General features: G+C 37.1%; 1 protein-coding gene across 1 annotated transcript in view; it reads right to left on the bottom strand.

Annotated features, from left to right (window-relative positions):
* The window catches only part of MOCOS (molybdenum cofactor sulfurase), a gene marked incomplete at its 5' end in the record, with an annotated part of 216,079 nt that overhangs the window by 169,645 nt on the left and 27,474 nt on the right, over positions 1-18,960 (bottom strand). Inside the window, one exon of the mRNA XM_080611404.1 lies at positions 18,366-18,432. Within this exon, the coding sequence (XP_080467530.1) occupies positions 18,366-18,432 (67 nt within the window). The remainder of the gene's footprint in view (positions 1-18,365; positions 18,433-18,960) is intronic.

Here is an 18,960-nt window from a genome sequence, read left to right on the forward strand (position 1 = left end):
GTCTTGGTTCAATCATTTCTGTCTGCCATTAAAAAAAAAATAAATGAAATTTCCTTTCTTATCATCACCTTTCTCCCCACCATCCTGCTTTTGCACTGAAACTCTACATAATTAAAAAGCTACGAATTCTGGAACAGGCGTTCAATAAAATATATATTCTCTTCAATAAGTTCACTTAAACCATCAGAAATACATACAGTAAATCATGTTTCTTAGATTCCGTGACTAGATTCACTTCACCTAAGTTTAACATTTAAACCTATACTAGTCACCTCTAAAAAGTGATTTATTCTAGCTACTTCAGATACCAGCCTCAACTAGAGGCAGTTAAAATAGCTAACTCAACTGACTGGCTTGTACATGAATAGAGCCAAAATGATGTGACAAGTTTGTCACAACAAATAAGAGGGTTCATTGCAGTTGATGTCTAATTATATCAGATTGTAACACAAAAAAATGTTAATACCCCAACATTAGCATTTGACAGAAATTATTTCCACTTCTACCCCCCCCCCCAGCATTTAATGGTATCAAATTAATTTGATTTTTTTTTTAATGTTCTGATGTGGAAAAGAAAGCAAAACCTTTTATATTAATTTCTTTCACATTTCAGGTAGGTTATGGGAGATATGCACATACTTGTACACTGGAAACTCACAAAGGTCCACACAAAAATCAACAAACAGGCAGGTTTGCTGCTACCTCTGTGTGCAGCAGGGTTAGGGAAGCTCACAGAGGGTTTATTTGCATCTGTGTCACAGCATTCTGCAAGGCCAGGTTCTGTCTGGAGGGTCAGTGGGGAATGCTTTCACTTTCATGAACGAAAAACTGTGATCCTGTGATTCACTCTTAAGACAATAAAAATATCTCAAGTCAAATAATTTCAAGTTCTCAAAACAGTGTTTCTTTTCATTTTTTAAATTATTCAATATTTGGAGGGAGAAGTTAAATCTAGGCCAGGATTTTTAAGTTATATGAATACAATGTGATTTAAGCATTTCAGTTACTTAACACACTATTTAGCGGTAAAACATATCCTAGTTTTCGATGGAACTGTCTTCCTGTTACTCTGCAAAATCCTCTTTGAAAACGGTATTCTCCAATCCCTATCTCCACAACTCTCCAACACTGGCTCACATGGCCAAATATTCCATCTTCTTCCTTACTCAAATCAACTCAAATATTGTACAGGAACGAGGAAGTGAAAGTATTTTCAGATAATGCATATAGTTGTGCATTCATTTATCATGTGATGTTGCTTGCTTTCTTGGTTATGGTAATAACAAGCCTTTTTCATTTAAATAGGGTAATTAATTATTATAATTTATAGTAACTCTTATGCTTCAGTTCTCCTGCAAAAAGAAATGCCCTCTAGGTTCATGGAGGTTACAAAAGAAAGATAAGGAGACCACAGGAAAAGGATAAATGAAATAGCCCACCGCACCTCTTCTAGCATGTCTAAACTGCAGTGAGTACATAAAAAAAGGAATACTGTCTGACTACTGAACATATGAGTTATCAAAATAAATTAGATACCACTTACAGCAGTGCAGCCTCTCTAATTTTGTGCATATACAACAGACTATAAAACCAGAAATTAACTTTTCTCATCAAGAATGTGGATTCTTCATAATTTACACACACACACTTGCAGCTATTATCAAATAATGTAAGTAGTCCAACTGCTACCATCCAATCATTTGTGCTCAAAGCTGTGTGGCATTTATATTGTGCAATCAATCCAAGATGCTTACATATACATAACTGAATTAAAAGTCAGTGATAAAAGGAAGACAAGTTCAGATTAATTCTCATTGGATAAAACCCTAGACATCGTATCAATTTATGAATCCACTATTTAAAAAGGCTTTATAATGTTACATACGTATGGGGTCTAAAATATTTTACCAGAACAACAGTGCACATCTTCCTGTGCTTGGCAGTAAACCAATTCCAGTGACTTAGGCAGAAACAAAATAACTCTGATATTGCAAGTTGCAAAGGGGTACAATCTCCAGGTAGTGGTATTAGTCCTTGAAGTTACTGCAGTAAGAAAACTTCACAGTTAATTCTTCCAGGTTTTCTACAGAACCAAATGCTGAAGAGGAAAGTGTCTGGGGAGAACAGGGTTTCTTGAACCCACAAGTGTTTGTGATTTTGTTTTCTATGTTTAGCACAGGTTAAACCCAAACACGCTAGGAGAGGTAAACGGAAATCCCAGAAGAGCTAAAACCCCATTACAAAATGAACTACAGTGTTTATTATGCAGAAGACTGAGCTTTAATTCCCTTGCCTTCAAGATTGAGACTGGGAGGTTCATTTAAATTCCAGTATCACACAATCTAGGTGAGAGAGAAGAAAGGAAAAAAAAAAAAAAGTAGGTCTATCTCCTTCCTCCACTTTGTTTTCCATATAATAAAGATAAAGTGGATGAAAGGGGACCAAATCTCTTGACCAATGGTTAGTGGCATCCTCAGGGTTAAAAAAAAGAAGTTTCAAATCCTTGGTCCAATCAGGCAAAAAAGACTGCTTAGAAAAATATTTTTTGGGACATCCACTAGACATGTTCATATAGGATCTACTTTATATTTTTCAACTTCATGCATTCTCTTCCCTTTCATTATCCAGCCACAACTCTCCATTGTTGGTACAAATTCTCTTGTTGTTACAAGCAAATCGTCAAAGTGAAAATGCACAGATCAAAAAGCCAAACTCCAGTGATAATTTAGCCTCTTGGGAGGATGCAGAGTAACCTTATTCCATGACACAACCTTTGGTAGCACCTCTACCTCAAGCTCCTCCTGAGGATGTTGCCAAATTTTGAATCAGTCTGACTGATGGGAAGAGGTCTCAGAGACCTTTGGTACAGGGAAAAGCAGATGCTGGGTCTCTCAGCTGCAGTTGAAATAGTCCCAAATAAGTACCTCTGGTTGGGAAAAAAAGCGGGCAGGCTGCTGCGATGAAGAGTGCCATCTATCAGGAGCCAAGCCACACACAAGCACTATGCAGTTAAGCAAATGTCCATTTGAGCCTAACAAGCCTACTATACACTTCACTAGTACTGTCAATCTAGAACCTTTCAAAAATGAAAATGGAGATACTACAAGTCTCCCCGTATTTACAGCAACCACATCTGTTTTCCTCTTGGAAGCAGAAGTCACAACTGTGGGCTTTAACACCCAGTTAAACCCAGTTTAACACAGTCTCACAATTTCAATTTCACAGTCAGTACAAGGAATGTTTCTCTTGTAGACACAAAAGTGCTAAGTCTTTGCACAGACATAACACACAGGCCTAGGCCTGGAGTCCCAGACAGGCAGAAAGGCAGGAATCTCAAATTCTGTTCTGGGGGTTGGGTTTGTTTTGTTCTTGCTTGGTTTGCAGATTATTCAATGCAGAGTATTTTTTAAAAGTTTGCTGATGTCCATCGCATCCTTTTCAAATCTTTTCAAGGCAGCCACCTGGCTAGAAGTTAGGGGCTGTTGCTTTTCTAGCAGGTCTTCAGAAGCAGCATGGCAGATCTGAAGATCTATTTTACACAGACAGTATCAGGACATAAGCAAGCTCGTATAGCTATTCTTAACTGGGAAATATATCTCAAAGTAATGCAGCTGACATTCAAATCACTGAAGAGGGTGCAAGGAGTTAGAATATTCAGGTAAAACCAGTGTAGCCTGTGAAGTGAGAAAATAACACTTTAGATAGAGAACAAGCAGGAAAATAAGGAAGTTCACAGCAAATAGTAATGAATGGCAGTATGCCTTTTCTCCTTAAAGTATAACTCTTCCCTGGACAATAATAGTATGAGATCAGTCTTATCCTATGTAACGAAACTAGAGGAGAGAAAATAATGTCAGAAGTCCTAAACTCTGGAGCTCAGCAGCAAAAACCTGTGAAAATGGCCGAGAAACTTCTCATCCAAACTTTCCAGAATATCTTCTAAAACTTGGGTTTAAAGGGTGGGCCAGGGGATGGGAAACAAAATATAAGCAATAAAAATAAAATCATGGCAACCACGTAACAGTATAAGAGCCTTCTGGGGTTTCTCATCTCAGTCTGCTCCACAGAAATAGACAAATTGCATATGTAAAGACCAAAGAGTTTTCTTTGTCAGTAGCCTATCACCAATAGATTTGAATTTGTTTGGTAGCTGGGCTTTTTTTTTTTCCTTCACATTACCAGTCTTCTAGCGACATATAAAAGAAAACAAAAATAGGGTTCTGTATGCAATGCTGTTCTGCCTTGCAAAGCTCTTTCCTATAGCTGTATCATCTGTCCATGTTAGGAGAAGGAAAACATAATAATGCCTTTGCATTGTTATTAAACAAGCAGATAAACCTGTAGCAAATATCTAGAGCAGAGTGGCTAAAGCAAAGGGAAGAAACATCTATTCAAGAAATGTAGAAAATATATGATTAAATGTACTAAATAAAATATAACATAAAATATATGATTAAAAAAAACCCTGTTTTCAGCTCATTAGTAATTTTGGTCTGGTACAAACTGTTCCTGTTTAGTTTAGTACAAACTAAAGAAGAGTACAAAGTCCTGCTATTTAATTTTGCATCTGAGTAGTTGTTCTCCTCGTCTGACTTGCATCTCTTTCTCTGTGTTTATTTCAGATAACTCAGCTGTGTGCTTTGGCGGTCATTTTTATCAGCAGCACTAGTTTACTGTACCCACTGCAGGTAGCTTATGTAATTTATGTTTTTAATTTTTCTGCAAAGCACCTGGCACAATGGTGAGAGGTTACATGGAAAATTACCTACATAAATAAGCAAATATAACACTATTAGCATATAACAGATTGTGCTTATCAAACTATAAACACTGTAGATTCAGAAAGTTCAGTGGCAGTGTGACTACCAACGCACCACAGAAACATTTATTCATTTTCTAATAGGTCTAACAGACCCTAAAATGCTGCATAACACAGTAATAATCTCACAAATTTCTAGGAAGAATTTAAGATTCTCATTTTCTTCTTTACCTTGTATCAGTAGTTTTGCCTTGGTAGCATGCTTGCGCTAGACCCAAAAGCGTAGAAGTTACATACAGCTGAAAGCCACCTACCACAACTCCCCTTGACACCATTAACAGCAGGAATAAAGTACAAGACAGGTTGAGAAATGTGTGCCCAGACATAGAACCTTCTGAAAGCCATTCTCTGCCAAGTGATACCCAGTATCCTGGACTTCTCAGCCCCAGATCCACTTTCCGTGCAAGTCTCAAACAATTTGAGCATCCACCCAGAGTACTGACAGAAGGGCATGTTCCAGGGGAGTACCTGCCATTGTACATATTCACTTTCAGAGAGAGGACACCAGGCTAGCAGGGACCTTAGGCATGCCACATGCTGCAGCCATTATTATGAGCTGCTGGGAGTCTGACAGCAGTGGTTTTGACCACCTCATTTGCCTGCCCTGATGCCTGCCAAAAACTACCCCTTTTTGTCACAGCTGGCACCAAGTGTTTGTGAGTGTCTCCTCTGCTTCAACTCCACTTTCAACATCTGGACTTAAAAGGACTGTCAGCAGCCCAAGTCTGCTGGCTCCAGTACCAAGGGTGAATCTCCAGAAGAGGCATGGAAGGACACTATGAGAGAGTAGTAGCGCTCAACCAAAGCTGGTAGAGCATGATTTGTGGCTCAGCTCATCTTGTGGCTCCCTTAAAAGCTGTCTTCAAAGCTTTGCCATATAAGAATGAATGAAAGATACATCTGCTGGCCTCTGTGCAGATTTTGCTGGGTTTTCTTTTCCTCATAGAAAGTGGCACTAATCTGTATGCTACACAGAAAAAATCACCAGGGTGATTACTTTCACTGTGGTTGTAAAGATAAGTTTAGCAACATTTATATTTTGCTGTGATTGGACCTTCCCACAGAGCTGCCATTCACAAATTTGAAATGACTCACAATGTTTTGCAGCTCAGTAATTATATTCTAAGTTACCAAGTTCATACATGCTCTTTTTCTAGCAACCCACGTGTGCTTGAGAGAAATTACTTCTAACATGCTTAATTTTAAAGTCTTCATTTTACACACTGTATGTAATCAACCTTTTTATTAAACACTGCGAAGCAATCTGTCTCATTTAAAATGAGCTGCTAGAGGAGGCAAAGGTCCATTAAGCTGTTAATTGCACACTATAACTCTGATTTCTTGAAAAGTTGTGTTGAATATAGTTTCCCAAATGCTTAATTCCACATTTACCTAATGCTACTGCCATAGCTACTACACTGGTCAGGTATATGATAACAAATCAATACAGCCATTTCAGCAAAATTCTTCCACGTAGAAAGAGGATTTAATCTCTATTTCTCTTGTTTGAGTTTGATATGGGGAATTTCACTGTACAGGTACAAAACACAATTTTGCTAATGTAGAAATACAAGTACACCCTAAAGGCAAAGTGCTTCTGCTACAGTAATGGCTTAAGTGATTTGAGAGCTCAAATTCATTGCAAGTAAACCTCAATTAGATTTGAAAATGAAAGTCAAGGAACTGACATAGAAAATGTGATATGCCACTGTTTTTAAATTACTTATAATGGAGGTCAAAAAATACCTGAGGCTGTGAAAATAAAACTGAGATGACTCCAAAGCATTTAAACCACATACAAACATTTTCAAAAAGATTGTTACCTCCTATATATAGTTCTGAAATGGTTTAAATGTCATCATTTTATGAGAAACTCACCATCAAAACATTTAAATTTGACTATACTGAACTCAAGAAACATCAACACTTTTTACATACTAGCTAATTACCTAGACCTTCCTTCATATCATGTACCCTTGCTAAGTAAAATTGTACTTTCATTCTTAAATGACTTTATATCCACCTTTGGTTTAGTTTGTAGTAACTTGAATCATATGATAATGTAATTAGGAAGAGTAGAAAAGGATGAAGCATATATTAATTTCTCTCAAAAAGGCACATAAAGCATAGTATAACATGAACATTAAAAGTTATTTTTTCCTTTTTCTTCTCTATGCAATAAGCTCTGTAGATCTCTTTGCAACACTGAGAATGAAGTAATTAGCACTGCCATGTGTAAATTTATTACATCCATCCCTAGCATCTTTGTCAGGGGAATCTCTTTCCTCTAAGCTTCATGACCTGTCCACAGGAGTATCTTCAGCTACCAGTCTTTCCAGTGTTTTATCAAACCCATGCAGTTTAAAAATGGCAGGTACCCTTCCCAGCAAGAATTTATGGTCAATCCCTCCCACTTGGGAAGGCCTGAGATGGCTTTGAGTTGCCAGGAGTGCCTTTCCAGTGTACATAGAAATCACAGAATGCTTTGGGTTGGAAAGGACCTTAAGATCATCTAGCAATCCCCCTGCCATGGGAGGGGACACCTTTCACCAGATCAGATATATTCACCATATTGTCCACAGAGAACAACTACAACCAACAACCCCTCAGCAGAAACACCAGAAACCAGATGATTTAGCCCTTTCATTGATACTCATGATTGACTGCATTTTCATTGATACATAGCTTTCAGGTCTGAATGTCATGGGCCACAACCAGGAAAAATGTTATCTTCACTCCTTTTCACACAATAGAAAAAACACCCAAAGAAATCAAAAGGACCCCAAATTTACAAAAGAAAACACCATGAATATTATGTTAAGTACAAACAGCTTTGAAACATATCAGCACTATCTTTCAAATTACAATAGCTGTTCAAGGCCTGAGACCTCAGATTAAGAGAATTAAATTTCCAAAACTCAGTGAAGTGTGTGGTTATTTAATTAAAAACAGGCAGAATTTCATTTGCACTTCATTGTTAAGAATACCACCTATAATATCACATTTTGGCAGTACAGCTTAACTCCAATTTATACTAAAAGCATACTTCATCAAACCCATTCTGAAGTTCATTACAAACGCTAAATACCAGTACTATTTGTTATAGCAATCTCGTCCCATTTGGATGTTTAAATAGGCAAACATGGTCAGATAAACTTGGAGCAGCTTGTTAATGCTTTACACTTTTTCAAATGAAGTCTTCTGTATTTGACCTGCTACTGTGAGCTATGTTATGTATCCTTGATTTTAAATTTTCACAGGTATAGTTCAACATGTCGAAAAAATACAGAATTTTGTTGCTTGTACCTGTGCCTACAAAGTACATTACACTACTTTATTTTCCTTACAAATGAAGCAGCATATTATACTCATTAGTGGACTATATCCCACACAGTAAAGATTTCTCACTGACTGACAGAAATTTACCCTTGTGCACTGTCTTCAGATAATGCATATGGCTCAGACTGTACCCTGTAAGGCTGGCACATGGTTAAAACTTTCTCCTACCTGAAGAAGAAAGTGTGAGACTTGAAAAGAAGCAACAGAATCCCATTTACTGAGATAACTATCAAGACAGCTGGAAAGAGCTACTGGAAAGCTGTCGGAGGCCTCCCTCTTTCTTCTGAACAGCTATATCTGCCAAGTAGGAGGGAGGAGAGGCACAGCTCCTACCTGCTTTGGCTCAGGCAAGTTTGGTTACCTGACCTATATCATGGTTGTTCAGGCTTCCTCCTTAGGTAAGGTAACCTGTTGCTGACAAATTTACAAAGTCCTTTCAATCTACTATGGTAACACATTTAACTCATCACAAATCAACATAGGCAACGTTTACGCTGCAGTCATGGACAATCATGCAGAAATTATCCACTCGTATCACACTATTCACATAGGAGGAACATGACTAAGAAGTGTTAGGAGGTCTGTTTTGACCCAGGCTCAGTCACTGCCTTCACACACTGTCTCAGTCACACTTCAGAGGTCTGTAGTTTCTTACTCAAGTTTGAAAGCATGGTAATACCTGAACAGCTAAAAAGGCAGACTGTAATACAGCTACTGGAAATATGTTGTTACATGATTTCAGATAAAAATAAAGTGATCAGAATCATTACTAAATACCTTTTGCAGGGGAGGAAACATTTCCCAAGTATGTTACTAAAAAAATTACATTATACTGTGTGCATGATATTAACAGAATTCACATTCAGCATTTTTGCATAATTAAAGTTAAATATATGTGGCCCACTGTTCTGTCCCTGGAAGACCAGATAGGTACTTTCCAATAAGCTTGTACAAGGGGACTACAGGATTTGCAGTGTATCAGTGTGAGACTAAATGGTTTCCAGCCCTGAAAGGTTAGCAGAGCAGCTGTTGCCTAACAGAACATTTTGGATTCTAGTTTTCACTTCCCACAAGAGGGCAAATTTGTGTGAAATAAAAAATCCCTTCAGCTTTTATGGATTTACAGCACGATTGTAAGCATCTTTAAACCAGCTCTTATTGTCGAGCAGATCTCATTCTCCTGTTGCAAGGAACTTGAATGGACAGCAAGTGAACTAGAGGTTTCACAGAAGGCTACCCAGAGAGCCAGCCTCCTAGAAATGGCTGAGTAGACACCACACAGGGTTTTCCAGCTGGATTTTGAAACCAACACGTCAGTGAAATTTTTCTTAGCAGGGCAAAATTAACTAGGATTATGCCTTGCACCAATAAAGCACAGTGTTTCTCTTGTTAGCACAAAAGGCTCAGCATTATATTCCAGAGGTCAGTTTTAGTATTGTTCATCATCTTTTGTCTTTTGGTGGTTTGGTTTCTTTTGCTTCCTCTAAGACAACACTGTTTTCATACATAGTCTACTCACAAGTCAGAAAAATCTGGTCTGTGAAAATAGACAGATTTTCCAAGAAATTATTTCTATCTCTAAAAACTCCTTACTGTGCAACCAGTATTGTGAAAAAAACCTAGTGAAATACTAAAAACCTTTAAAAAAGGTAAAGAAAGACAAACTAAAATAAGTAAGAGTATGGCTGAGAAAAGCCTGTGTGTTGAAAAGCTATTCTGAATTTTATTGACTGTGAACACTGGATTCAGTACAAGCCTAGGGAGTCTTCATAAAAGCCAAAGTATACACATCTTACTCCTCTAAACAGTTTCACCATCCAGAAGATTGCAATAAATTCTAAAGTATTAGCAACATGTTATTGAACTGGCACTCAATAATACGAATGATGCAATTTTCTTCTGCCTTGACACATAGCAAATATACTAATAAAATCTAGCAAATTAAACATGGATTCACTAGATGTTTTTAACCTTAATATAAAGGAGATAGTTCTGTTCAAAATGTTGCTTCATTTATCTTTCCTATTCTGTGTATTACCACAACTTATGCTGCTTCTTAGGCACCCTTTAATTTCAAGGACATCTTTAACTACAACCTTCTTGAAAGAAATAAAGTTTAAAACATGTAAGAAACTTGAATGAAATAAACAGAGAAACAAAAGAAAGAATAAATAAACTTAGAAGGAACTCATTAATATTGACAACATATACTACAAAGGCAATCCAGAACAAGCCCAGAGACAGGGTCAATGAGATTGGGGTGAGGGATAACAGTACACCTTGGAAGCAGAAGCTAGAGGAGCTTATCTTGTTTAACCTACGAAAATAGGAGAATGAGACAGGCCTTCTCTACGTAAATGCATCAGAAGGTTTTAAAGGTAGAAAAGACCACAAAAGCCTATAGGCAACAAAAATTCTGGTGCAGAAACAAAAGAACACTGGCTTGGCAGGACCCAGTGGAAGAGAGAGTTTTCTAGCCCTCCCAGTGGGAAAAGATCATCAACAGTAGATGAAAAGTACCCTGTAATAGCAGGAAATGAGACTCAATCTCAGTGCATTCCCATACCCTTGAACCATACTAGCACAGGTATGTTTATGACCTGGCTCTCCTGAAACCTCCTAAAATCCTTACTGAGACTTCACACTCTCATTCCTGCTTGGGCTAAGCTGGCTGGTTTGCACCACATCATTCCCCTTTGCCAGTTACCACCCATTCTTCTTCACTCCCTGTTGTCAGTTTGTTCTGCTCAGCACTGCTGGTGCAGTACTCCCCTTGGCTCCAGTCCTTTTGGTTAACATATAACCTGGGCAGCTGCTTTGTTTTTTGCCACAGAAAGGTTCAGATTTTCAGCAGGGCAGCAATGACCTAGGTTACAAGGCGTTACATATTTAATGAACATGGCTAGCTGGCATCTGCTTGCTGCCAAGCGGATTCTCAGTGCTGAGGGGAGACAAAAAGGTAACCACCACTAATAGATGTGGGATATTAACTGAGACTTGCAGCAAGACAAAAGGTTGCAGAGGGCAGCAAAACAGAAAAAAATCCACCAGCATTAGGACTACAACTTCTAGCATGGATACCATAAATAACCTGCTCATTAGAGAAAGAGAGACCTGAAGGTGTGTACCATTGTTTGGAAAAGTAAATGTGTTTTCTCTATCTGCAAGAAGACTGGATGAGCTCACATAGTATACAACAACGCATAAAAGCCAGTGGCATTATCAGAGATGAGAAGGCAGACACAGCTACACTTGATGTAATAGGGACAGAGATAATTCTCAGGCGACATCACAACTGAAAGGAAAAAAAATGTAATGAAATCACTCAAACACTGCAGTCATCTTCCCCCAAGGTTACTACTATTTGCAGATCTTACCTGCTTCTGGAGAAATAATTGAAGTTCCTGAACACATCACTAAATTCAGGAGATTAGAAGTTAACCAGAGTTTAGATATATACAGATATATATATATTCAAAATGTAAATAGCATGCCATGAACTAGCTATCCCCTGTTCATAATGATAAAAAATGCAATCAACACTAATAGCTATTCACTTAGGTGGACTTTATACTGAAACCATTTCAGTGGATACCACTGTTTAAAGTGCTAAAAATCAAGACAGATTCATGAAGTGTAACAAAAACAGTATCAAAGAGCTGAGGAAACAGAACAGTAAGTAGTCAGAATTTACACGCTTTTGGATGGGGAAAAGACTCATAATGCAAATGATGATCCTTTAAGGACTCAAGTTTGCTGGTTAAAACTGCAGCAAGGTGGAGTGCAGGTAGCAAGTATAAGGATTTGTGCAAAAAGTTCTGCCTTTTAGCAGAAGTGACACCAGAAATTTCAGATTCGCTGAGACACAGATCCCACCCTTTGAAATGCTGTAATGTCTCTTCAACAGTTTAATTATAACAACAGATATTCAGACTGCTTTGTAAGTGAAATGAGTAAGATTCAAAATAGAGCTCAATACTGGATTTGCTAACTTCTAAGGATCAGAAAGATCCTTAGAAACAAAAGAACACTGGCTTGGCAGGACCCAGTGGAAGAGAGAGTTTTCTAGCCCTCCCAGTGGGAAAAGATCATCAACAGTAGATGAAAAGTACCCTGTAATAGCAGGAAATGAGACTCAATCTCAGTGCATTCCCATACCCTTGAACCATACTAGCCCAGGTATGTTTATGACCTGGCTCTCCTGAAACCTCCTAAAATCCTTACTGAGACTTCACACTCTCATTCCTGCTTGGGCTAAGTTGGCTGGTTTGCACCACATCATTACTTTTTCACTTCTAAGGATCAGAAAGATCCTTAGAGACTTCTTTAAAAAGTGCAGTAATGAATTATCTCTGTGCTTCTAAAAACATGGATGAATTAGTCTTTCCCAGGGTTATGATGGTAAATATAACATAAAATGCAGTAGTCTTAGGTTAAACTTTCATCTGTCATGCAATTCTCGGTAGAGGATTATTGAGTAAGTTTCAGATGGTGGAGAAAAAACAAAAGGTGTCTGAAGTCTTAAAAAAAAAAATAGACATGAGAAAAAAAATCAACTGAATTTTGTACAACATGCATAACTCAAGATAGAAGTCAAAATTTCTTGACTTGATCAAGTGAAGCACCTCTTCAACACTCTAACTATGCTGAGAAACAGAAGTGCACTGTAGTCAAAACAAAGCTGTCAAGCACAAACAGGTGCACACAGGGGATGGCAGAAATTATTTTTGTGCTAAATATTCCATCTTATTTAGAATGTAAATAATCATCTAGACCAGTAATGAAGTTGTCAGGTTCCCCGGGAGTTGGCTAGTGTTCCAAACAGCTAAACAGGACTATGTGTCTACTCACTAAACAGCTTGGGCAACAACTGTTCCCAGAAAAGTCACAGACTGGTGTCTCACTATACTGTTTCTTAGGAGGTAACTACAAATCCAGAAGAGGGAGAAACACTGCATTTCTTCTACAAGTATTGTACAGCCTTGTGAGGCTAAAAAGCCTCCATATAAACCCTGAAAGAGACAAATATATGAAGAGAAGGGAAAAGCAGAATTTGCATTGGAGAAATGTCACTGCTTTTATCAATGTATTTTGCTCCAATTGGAATAGCTCATTCATCACCTTAGGTGCCCTCTCTCAGTCTTCCCCGCAGACATAGAGGGCATCAGGTCCTTGCCAAAAGAGCATCTGAGGAGGCAGCACTGCTATGTGCACTTAAAAAATATGAGCTAAGATGGTGGCCTAAATCCAAGTAAGCCTGTACCACTCTCCCTACTCTGAATGCTATTTAGAGAGCGATGGCACAGCAAGATTGCTTTTAAACTTATTCTCCATTGCTTCTTTGTCACAGCTGCATTATAAAAGCAGATTCCTGAGGTTTTCTTCCTGAGTTGGGAAGGAAAATAATTAAAGGTTTTATTCACTGTTTTTCAGAACTCTTTGCAAAACACCCTCTAACCACCCATACAAATTAAACTCAGAATTGCCCAGAAGCATTTCATCCTTTGTGATTATAAAGTAGCAATTCTGACCTCCAGATTTTAATTTATTTTACTGAAATATTTATTTCTTTCATTAAATGCAGCATTCCAGATTTGGCTTTCTTTGCAACAGAGATTACTCAAAGAGCATGACCATGATACACAACTTTTATTTACTGCAGTCTCTTCATACAAACTGTGAAGGTATAAAGTATTAACAAATTCCTTTCTAAAGCTTTAGTTTATCATGTTAATGAGTTTAGTAAAACAGAAACAAAAGTCCAGGAGTAAAGTTCCAAAATAAAACAGACCGATTTCATTGGTCCTTAAACCAGTCTCCTAATTAATTAAAAAATAACAGTACCTGTTACCCTGTCCAGAAGCTTTTTACTACCTTGCATGGGATTGCAAAGAGTAAACCCACCTAAATTAATGGATTGACTTCTCGAAACAACTGTCTATAAAATGGAGATGTCTTCATTTTAAGTTTACTGTTCACCTCACTAGCTTTTTTGCTTTTACTGCTAAGAAGGAGACAAAAAAAAAAAAAAAGGTTCCCATAGTTGCAGAACAGGATAGATGTGGCCAATGAGAAAACAAGAAGCATCTGCACCAAAGCCATTGCTCTGTTGCTGTGCAGTGCATAACAGAGCATGGAGTTGGGATATCAGCCAGCTCCTTGTGGGCACACTGGGATTGTTTCATTGCACACCTACATAAAATTATTTCATGAACCACGAGGAAGAAGATTATCCCCCTTGCCTATCATCAAGCTCTTCCAAAAAAAACTATCCATTATTCATAATTATCCTCTAATGATTCTCCCATGTGCCATGTACAGAATAAGCCACCATCCTGGTGAGCACTGACTCCTTTTGCTAGACTTCACTGACTGTGGTATTTCAGACTTGCCCTGCTGAGCAGTAGGATGAGGAAAAGCATCATTTGTAAATAGTATTGTAAAACAAGAATGTAAAAGGGCTGAACCATCCCAGTTTTGAAACAAGGTTTTTGAGTTGATAGGTACTATTAAGGAGGACAGGGTGCAGCACTCAGATGTCACTCATCTGTATGGTCTCCTGTTGGTGACCTTTGCAAAGGACAAATCGATACTAAGCAGATACTGTATCTATTATTTCTTCCTGTGTAGGAAAGGTCAACTAATTTTCATGTATGTACCAGTTCTAACGTTACTATTTTCAGACACAGAACTGCTTAAACCTGGGAATAAAAGAAAATAAAATCTTATCTTGTGCATAGCACCATTTCAGAACATGTTATAATAAAAAAAAATAAAAATTAGACTTGGAATGGAAACTTATTTCATAAGCAAGGTAGGATGCTTACAGAGGAAATGTAAAGCTTTACCCTGCTATCATGAAATGTTCTCTACAAGTACAAACCAAATGAAATTGCAAACAGCATTTATAAGACTGCTTCCTTGGCAAAATCCAGTATCACCTACGTGCTTTACTACAGAAGCAAATAGTTTTTAAAATACTAAACCATTTACATTCATTTTGTATATGCCCACTGCACCTTTTTTCATTTCTATGCACAGGCTACAGAGATTATTCTCCTCTTACAGTTCACTTAGATGGCATATATTCAGAGAGGCCTTTATAGAAATATATGTTTTGGTTCCATATTTAAACTTGATCCCATTTAGCTCAGTGCCAAATCCTTTTAGCTTCAGTAAGAAAATTCTATAATATCCTATGACACATATCGCCACAGTCTAGATGACTGGCCGTGAAATCTTAGCTGAAATTTTATGGGTTCTTTTTTTAATGTATATTTGAATTCCCAAAATATGCTTAAGTTTAGCATATCACAGTACCTAAAAGTTCAAGGATGGACATTAAAACTCTATTAAATTCAACAAAACTGTGTTTAAATGAAAAATGTCCTCTTGTATATCTTAAATACACTACAAACATAAAACAACACTAAAACTTCAGTCTGGCTCTAGTTAGAAGACACTGCTACACAACTTGATATTGTAAGATCTACAAGGACAAAGTTTTAAAATATTCAGAAAGCTAGTATTTGAAAATGCTTCCGTATGGGAAAAGGGTTATTTAATACTCAGCGTAAAGAATTCTTGAGTTGCATTATCTGCAGTATCATAAGGAGATATTGCACGTATGTTCTTTAGCTCTATGGAAGTGGAGCAATGGCATTTCCAAACATCTGTAAGCAAAGTCGTAAAAAGGATCTATAAACTTTTGGTGCATACATTTAATACTTTTTAGTAAGGTTTACTACAGTTCGCAGAATCACTCATGTTTAAGCAGAGATACACACAATGTTAAAAATGCCTCCGCAGTTCATTTCAAGTAAAAAAGAAGCAATGTTTTTAAGAATAAAATAGTTATTTTACTCTTATTGTACTTCAGCTGGTCAAGAAGTAAGACGCTTTGATTATTGTAATTTTGTAAGTGATAGAAAACATCCATTGACTCAAATATTTAATTATTTATGTTATTTTCTTGCAAATCCATGTTCTAAGAGTCAATTCTGTCTACCAAGCAAATAATAAGGCAAAACCAAATCATAGAGCTTTGTACTGTGGAACAGTGTACACTGCCAGACTAGAAAGTCTATTCTGATGGTGCTATCACCAATATTGACTAATATAAATCATAAATTAAGCTTTGTGTTTGTTTTTAATTAGTTGCTTGTGTCATCTCATCAGAAAATCAAATTAATTTTTATATAAAAAAACCCATATTTTGTTGGAGTCAAACAAGCGGAAAAAAGCCATATTTCTGGGTGCAGCCATGCGCCAGAAGCAGATTTATATGCAAGCTATTTGTTTTAAGATTTCTGAAACTAGCCACTAAATTATTCTTTCACTAAAGAAATCCAGTCTATGCACTGTGATGCAGGACAGATATGTCTGTCTCCCTCTCTTGCCATATTGCTTATTTTGATTAGCTGCAACAGCATGGAAATATAGATTTTTAATATATTTTCATTGCCTTTTAGGTAGCTGACTTACTGACTAGTTTTGGGGCATTTCTCCCTGAATTTTTATGACTATGTCTTTTTGATGACTATGCTTTTAAAATTTTTATTGAGGAATAATGACTGAATTTCTAGAGGGATAGATGACAAATTCTTTTACGTGCAATACTAAAGGTGTTCATTTGGATGCAGGGGGCTTTTCTCCTCAGAAAAAAAAAAACAAAAAACAACCAACAACCAAACAAATTAAAAACACTCTGGTTTGATTCTTATCATCTTACATCCTTCTCTTATAAAAGTGTTAATCTTTTCTAGAGCAGGATCCAAAATAAAACAAGCTGAAGATGTCAGCTCTTTTACAGTAATCTGTTACATGGTGAAAGTCTATTTCCTTACTCCCTAAAAATGAAGAACACAGAGTACAATAGCAATTACTCTAGAAACAGTTACACTTTCTACTGTGCCTTCATAAGAAGAACAATGAAATAGCAACACTGAAATATCACTGAGAGTAAATGGAAACCAAAATGTTAACGTTGCATGTGAGCACACAGGTAGACGCAGGAGACTTTGCAGGGCTGCAGGGATTGCTGTACCTGGCTATAAGCGTCTGCTTTTGGAAACAGCTATTCCTTATACATAGTTTCATTTCATTTGGTCCTACATTAATAGGTTGTCAGCCTGTAAAGCATATTGAGAGGGCTGCAGAAGAATCAAAAATAAATAGTTCTCCAGAAAATTTGGAGGGGGGTGGGGGGTAGGAAGGTGGAAACAAGTTATAGCCAGCAGCATCTTCCATCTTCCAGCTAGAAATCTTGGGTTTTTTTCACATCCTCGTAAAAATGTAGTCAGACAAAAAGCAGCAGAAAGGTGTATGAACATTACAATGTTATAGTTCCATTGCTACTGATCTGAATTCTGTAATGTGTTTTGGAGAAATCTTTGCTTTTAAGAAAGATGATAAAACAAAGAGGAATCCATGACACTTCTCTTCTTGCACAAAGAGTGACATTGAAAGTAGGCAAACAAACTAAAATCATACATGTCCTTCAATAAAGACATATTTTACAAAATAGCAAGTTAGTTAAAACAACCCCCTAAACCCAAGTTGTATATTTTTTCATGGTATCTAATGGCAAGAAGTGTACTTTCAGCATACTCTATCCCAAACTTTCAGGGGAATACCTTATTTAGAGATTCAGTTCACCCCCTTGCCAAACACAGAAGCCCCAACCCTCAATTTTACTTTTTCTTTTCTTTTTGCACTTAAAAATCACACTAAAATTATATTAACGGGTATTTTATTACTCCAACAGGGGTACCTGCTGTTAAACAATGTACACATTCCCATAAGCTTTTTATAAATTCTCACAAGGCATTATAACCTATTTAATTTCATCTGAATTTTAACTATGCCCTTGTATTTCGTTCCACCTTACTATCTTACCATACCATCTTACTAAAAGTCACTTTTGAGATTGCAACTTCTATATCTTAATTAAAACCGTAGACTTATATTACAGCACTAATTTAACTCCACGACTTTGAGAATTGGGGCATTTGGGATAAAAAGAACTGACTGTCCAACACTTGATTGTACAAGTACCTTGTGCTTAATAAGTGAAGTGTTTTCTTTAGCTGTTGATAGATGACCCTCAGAAAATGACATCTCAATAAAGTCATCAAAACAGCACAGGTTAATCAAAAAGAAAGCTATGAAGCGCATCGTGCAACACCTGAAAGAAAGATTATTCTACCTGTATCGGACATGCTCGATTGTGTCATACGTCAGCTTGCTGCTGATATTCTGACTATGAGGGTTGCCTAGGAGACAACAGAGATTTAGAAGTTAATCATTAATCACATTTTTGCTATTAATTTTTTCTCTTATGAAAGTATTACACCAAGCCAGCCTGAAAAGATGACAAAGAAAGATTTAACATATACATCACAGCAATGCCCTGAAGCTGCTTTGAGTGGTTAGTCAAGAGAAGGGACATATAACAGATGAAAGTAATTATGACAGACCTTGAAACTTCAGCTACTAATACTTAGGTAGTTACCTTAAAAAAATCCCAACACAACTGCATATGCACAAAAGTACAAGGAAAAAATGTAGACAGAATGCACATTCATAAATATATTTGCACACTAGCTAAGAAGCCATTTAGAAGAGACAGCATCTGGAGTTAATAGACATTCATGGTTGGACACCAGGACTAATCCTGGTGGGTTTAGTGTCTGAAATTTAAATAGCTCATAAAAATATAAGTTTTATTGCAAAATTAGTAACCACTTTAGCACAGCTCAGCACAAGCATGTATTAATAATTAAGACAGCACATAAGAACGG

Source organism: Psittacula echo (assembly GCF_963264785.1).
Source record: "Psittacula echo genome assembly, chromosome: 2".
Lineage (NCBI taxonomy): Eukaryota > Metazoa > Chordata > Aves > Psittaciformes > Psittacidae > Psittacula > Psittacula echo.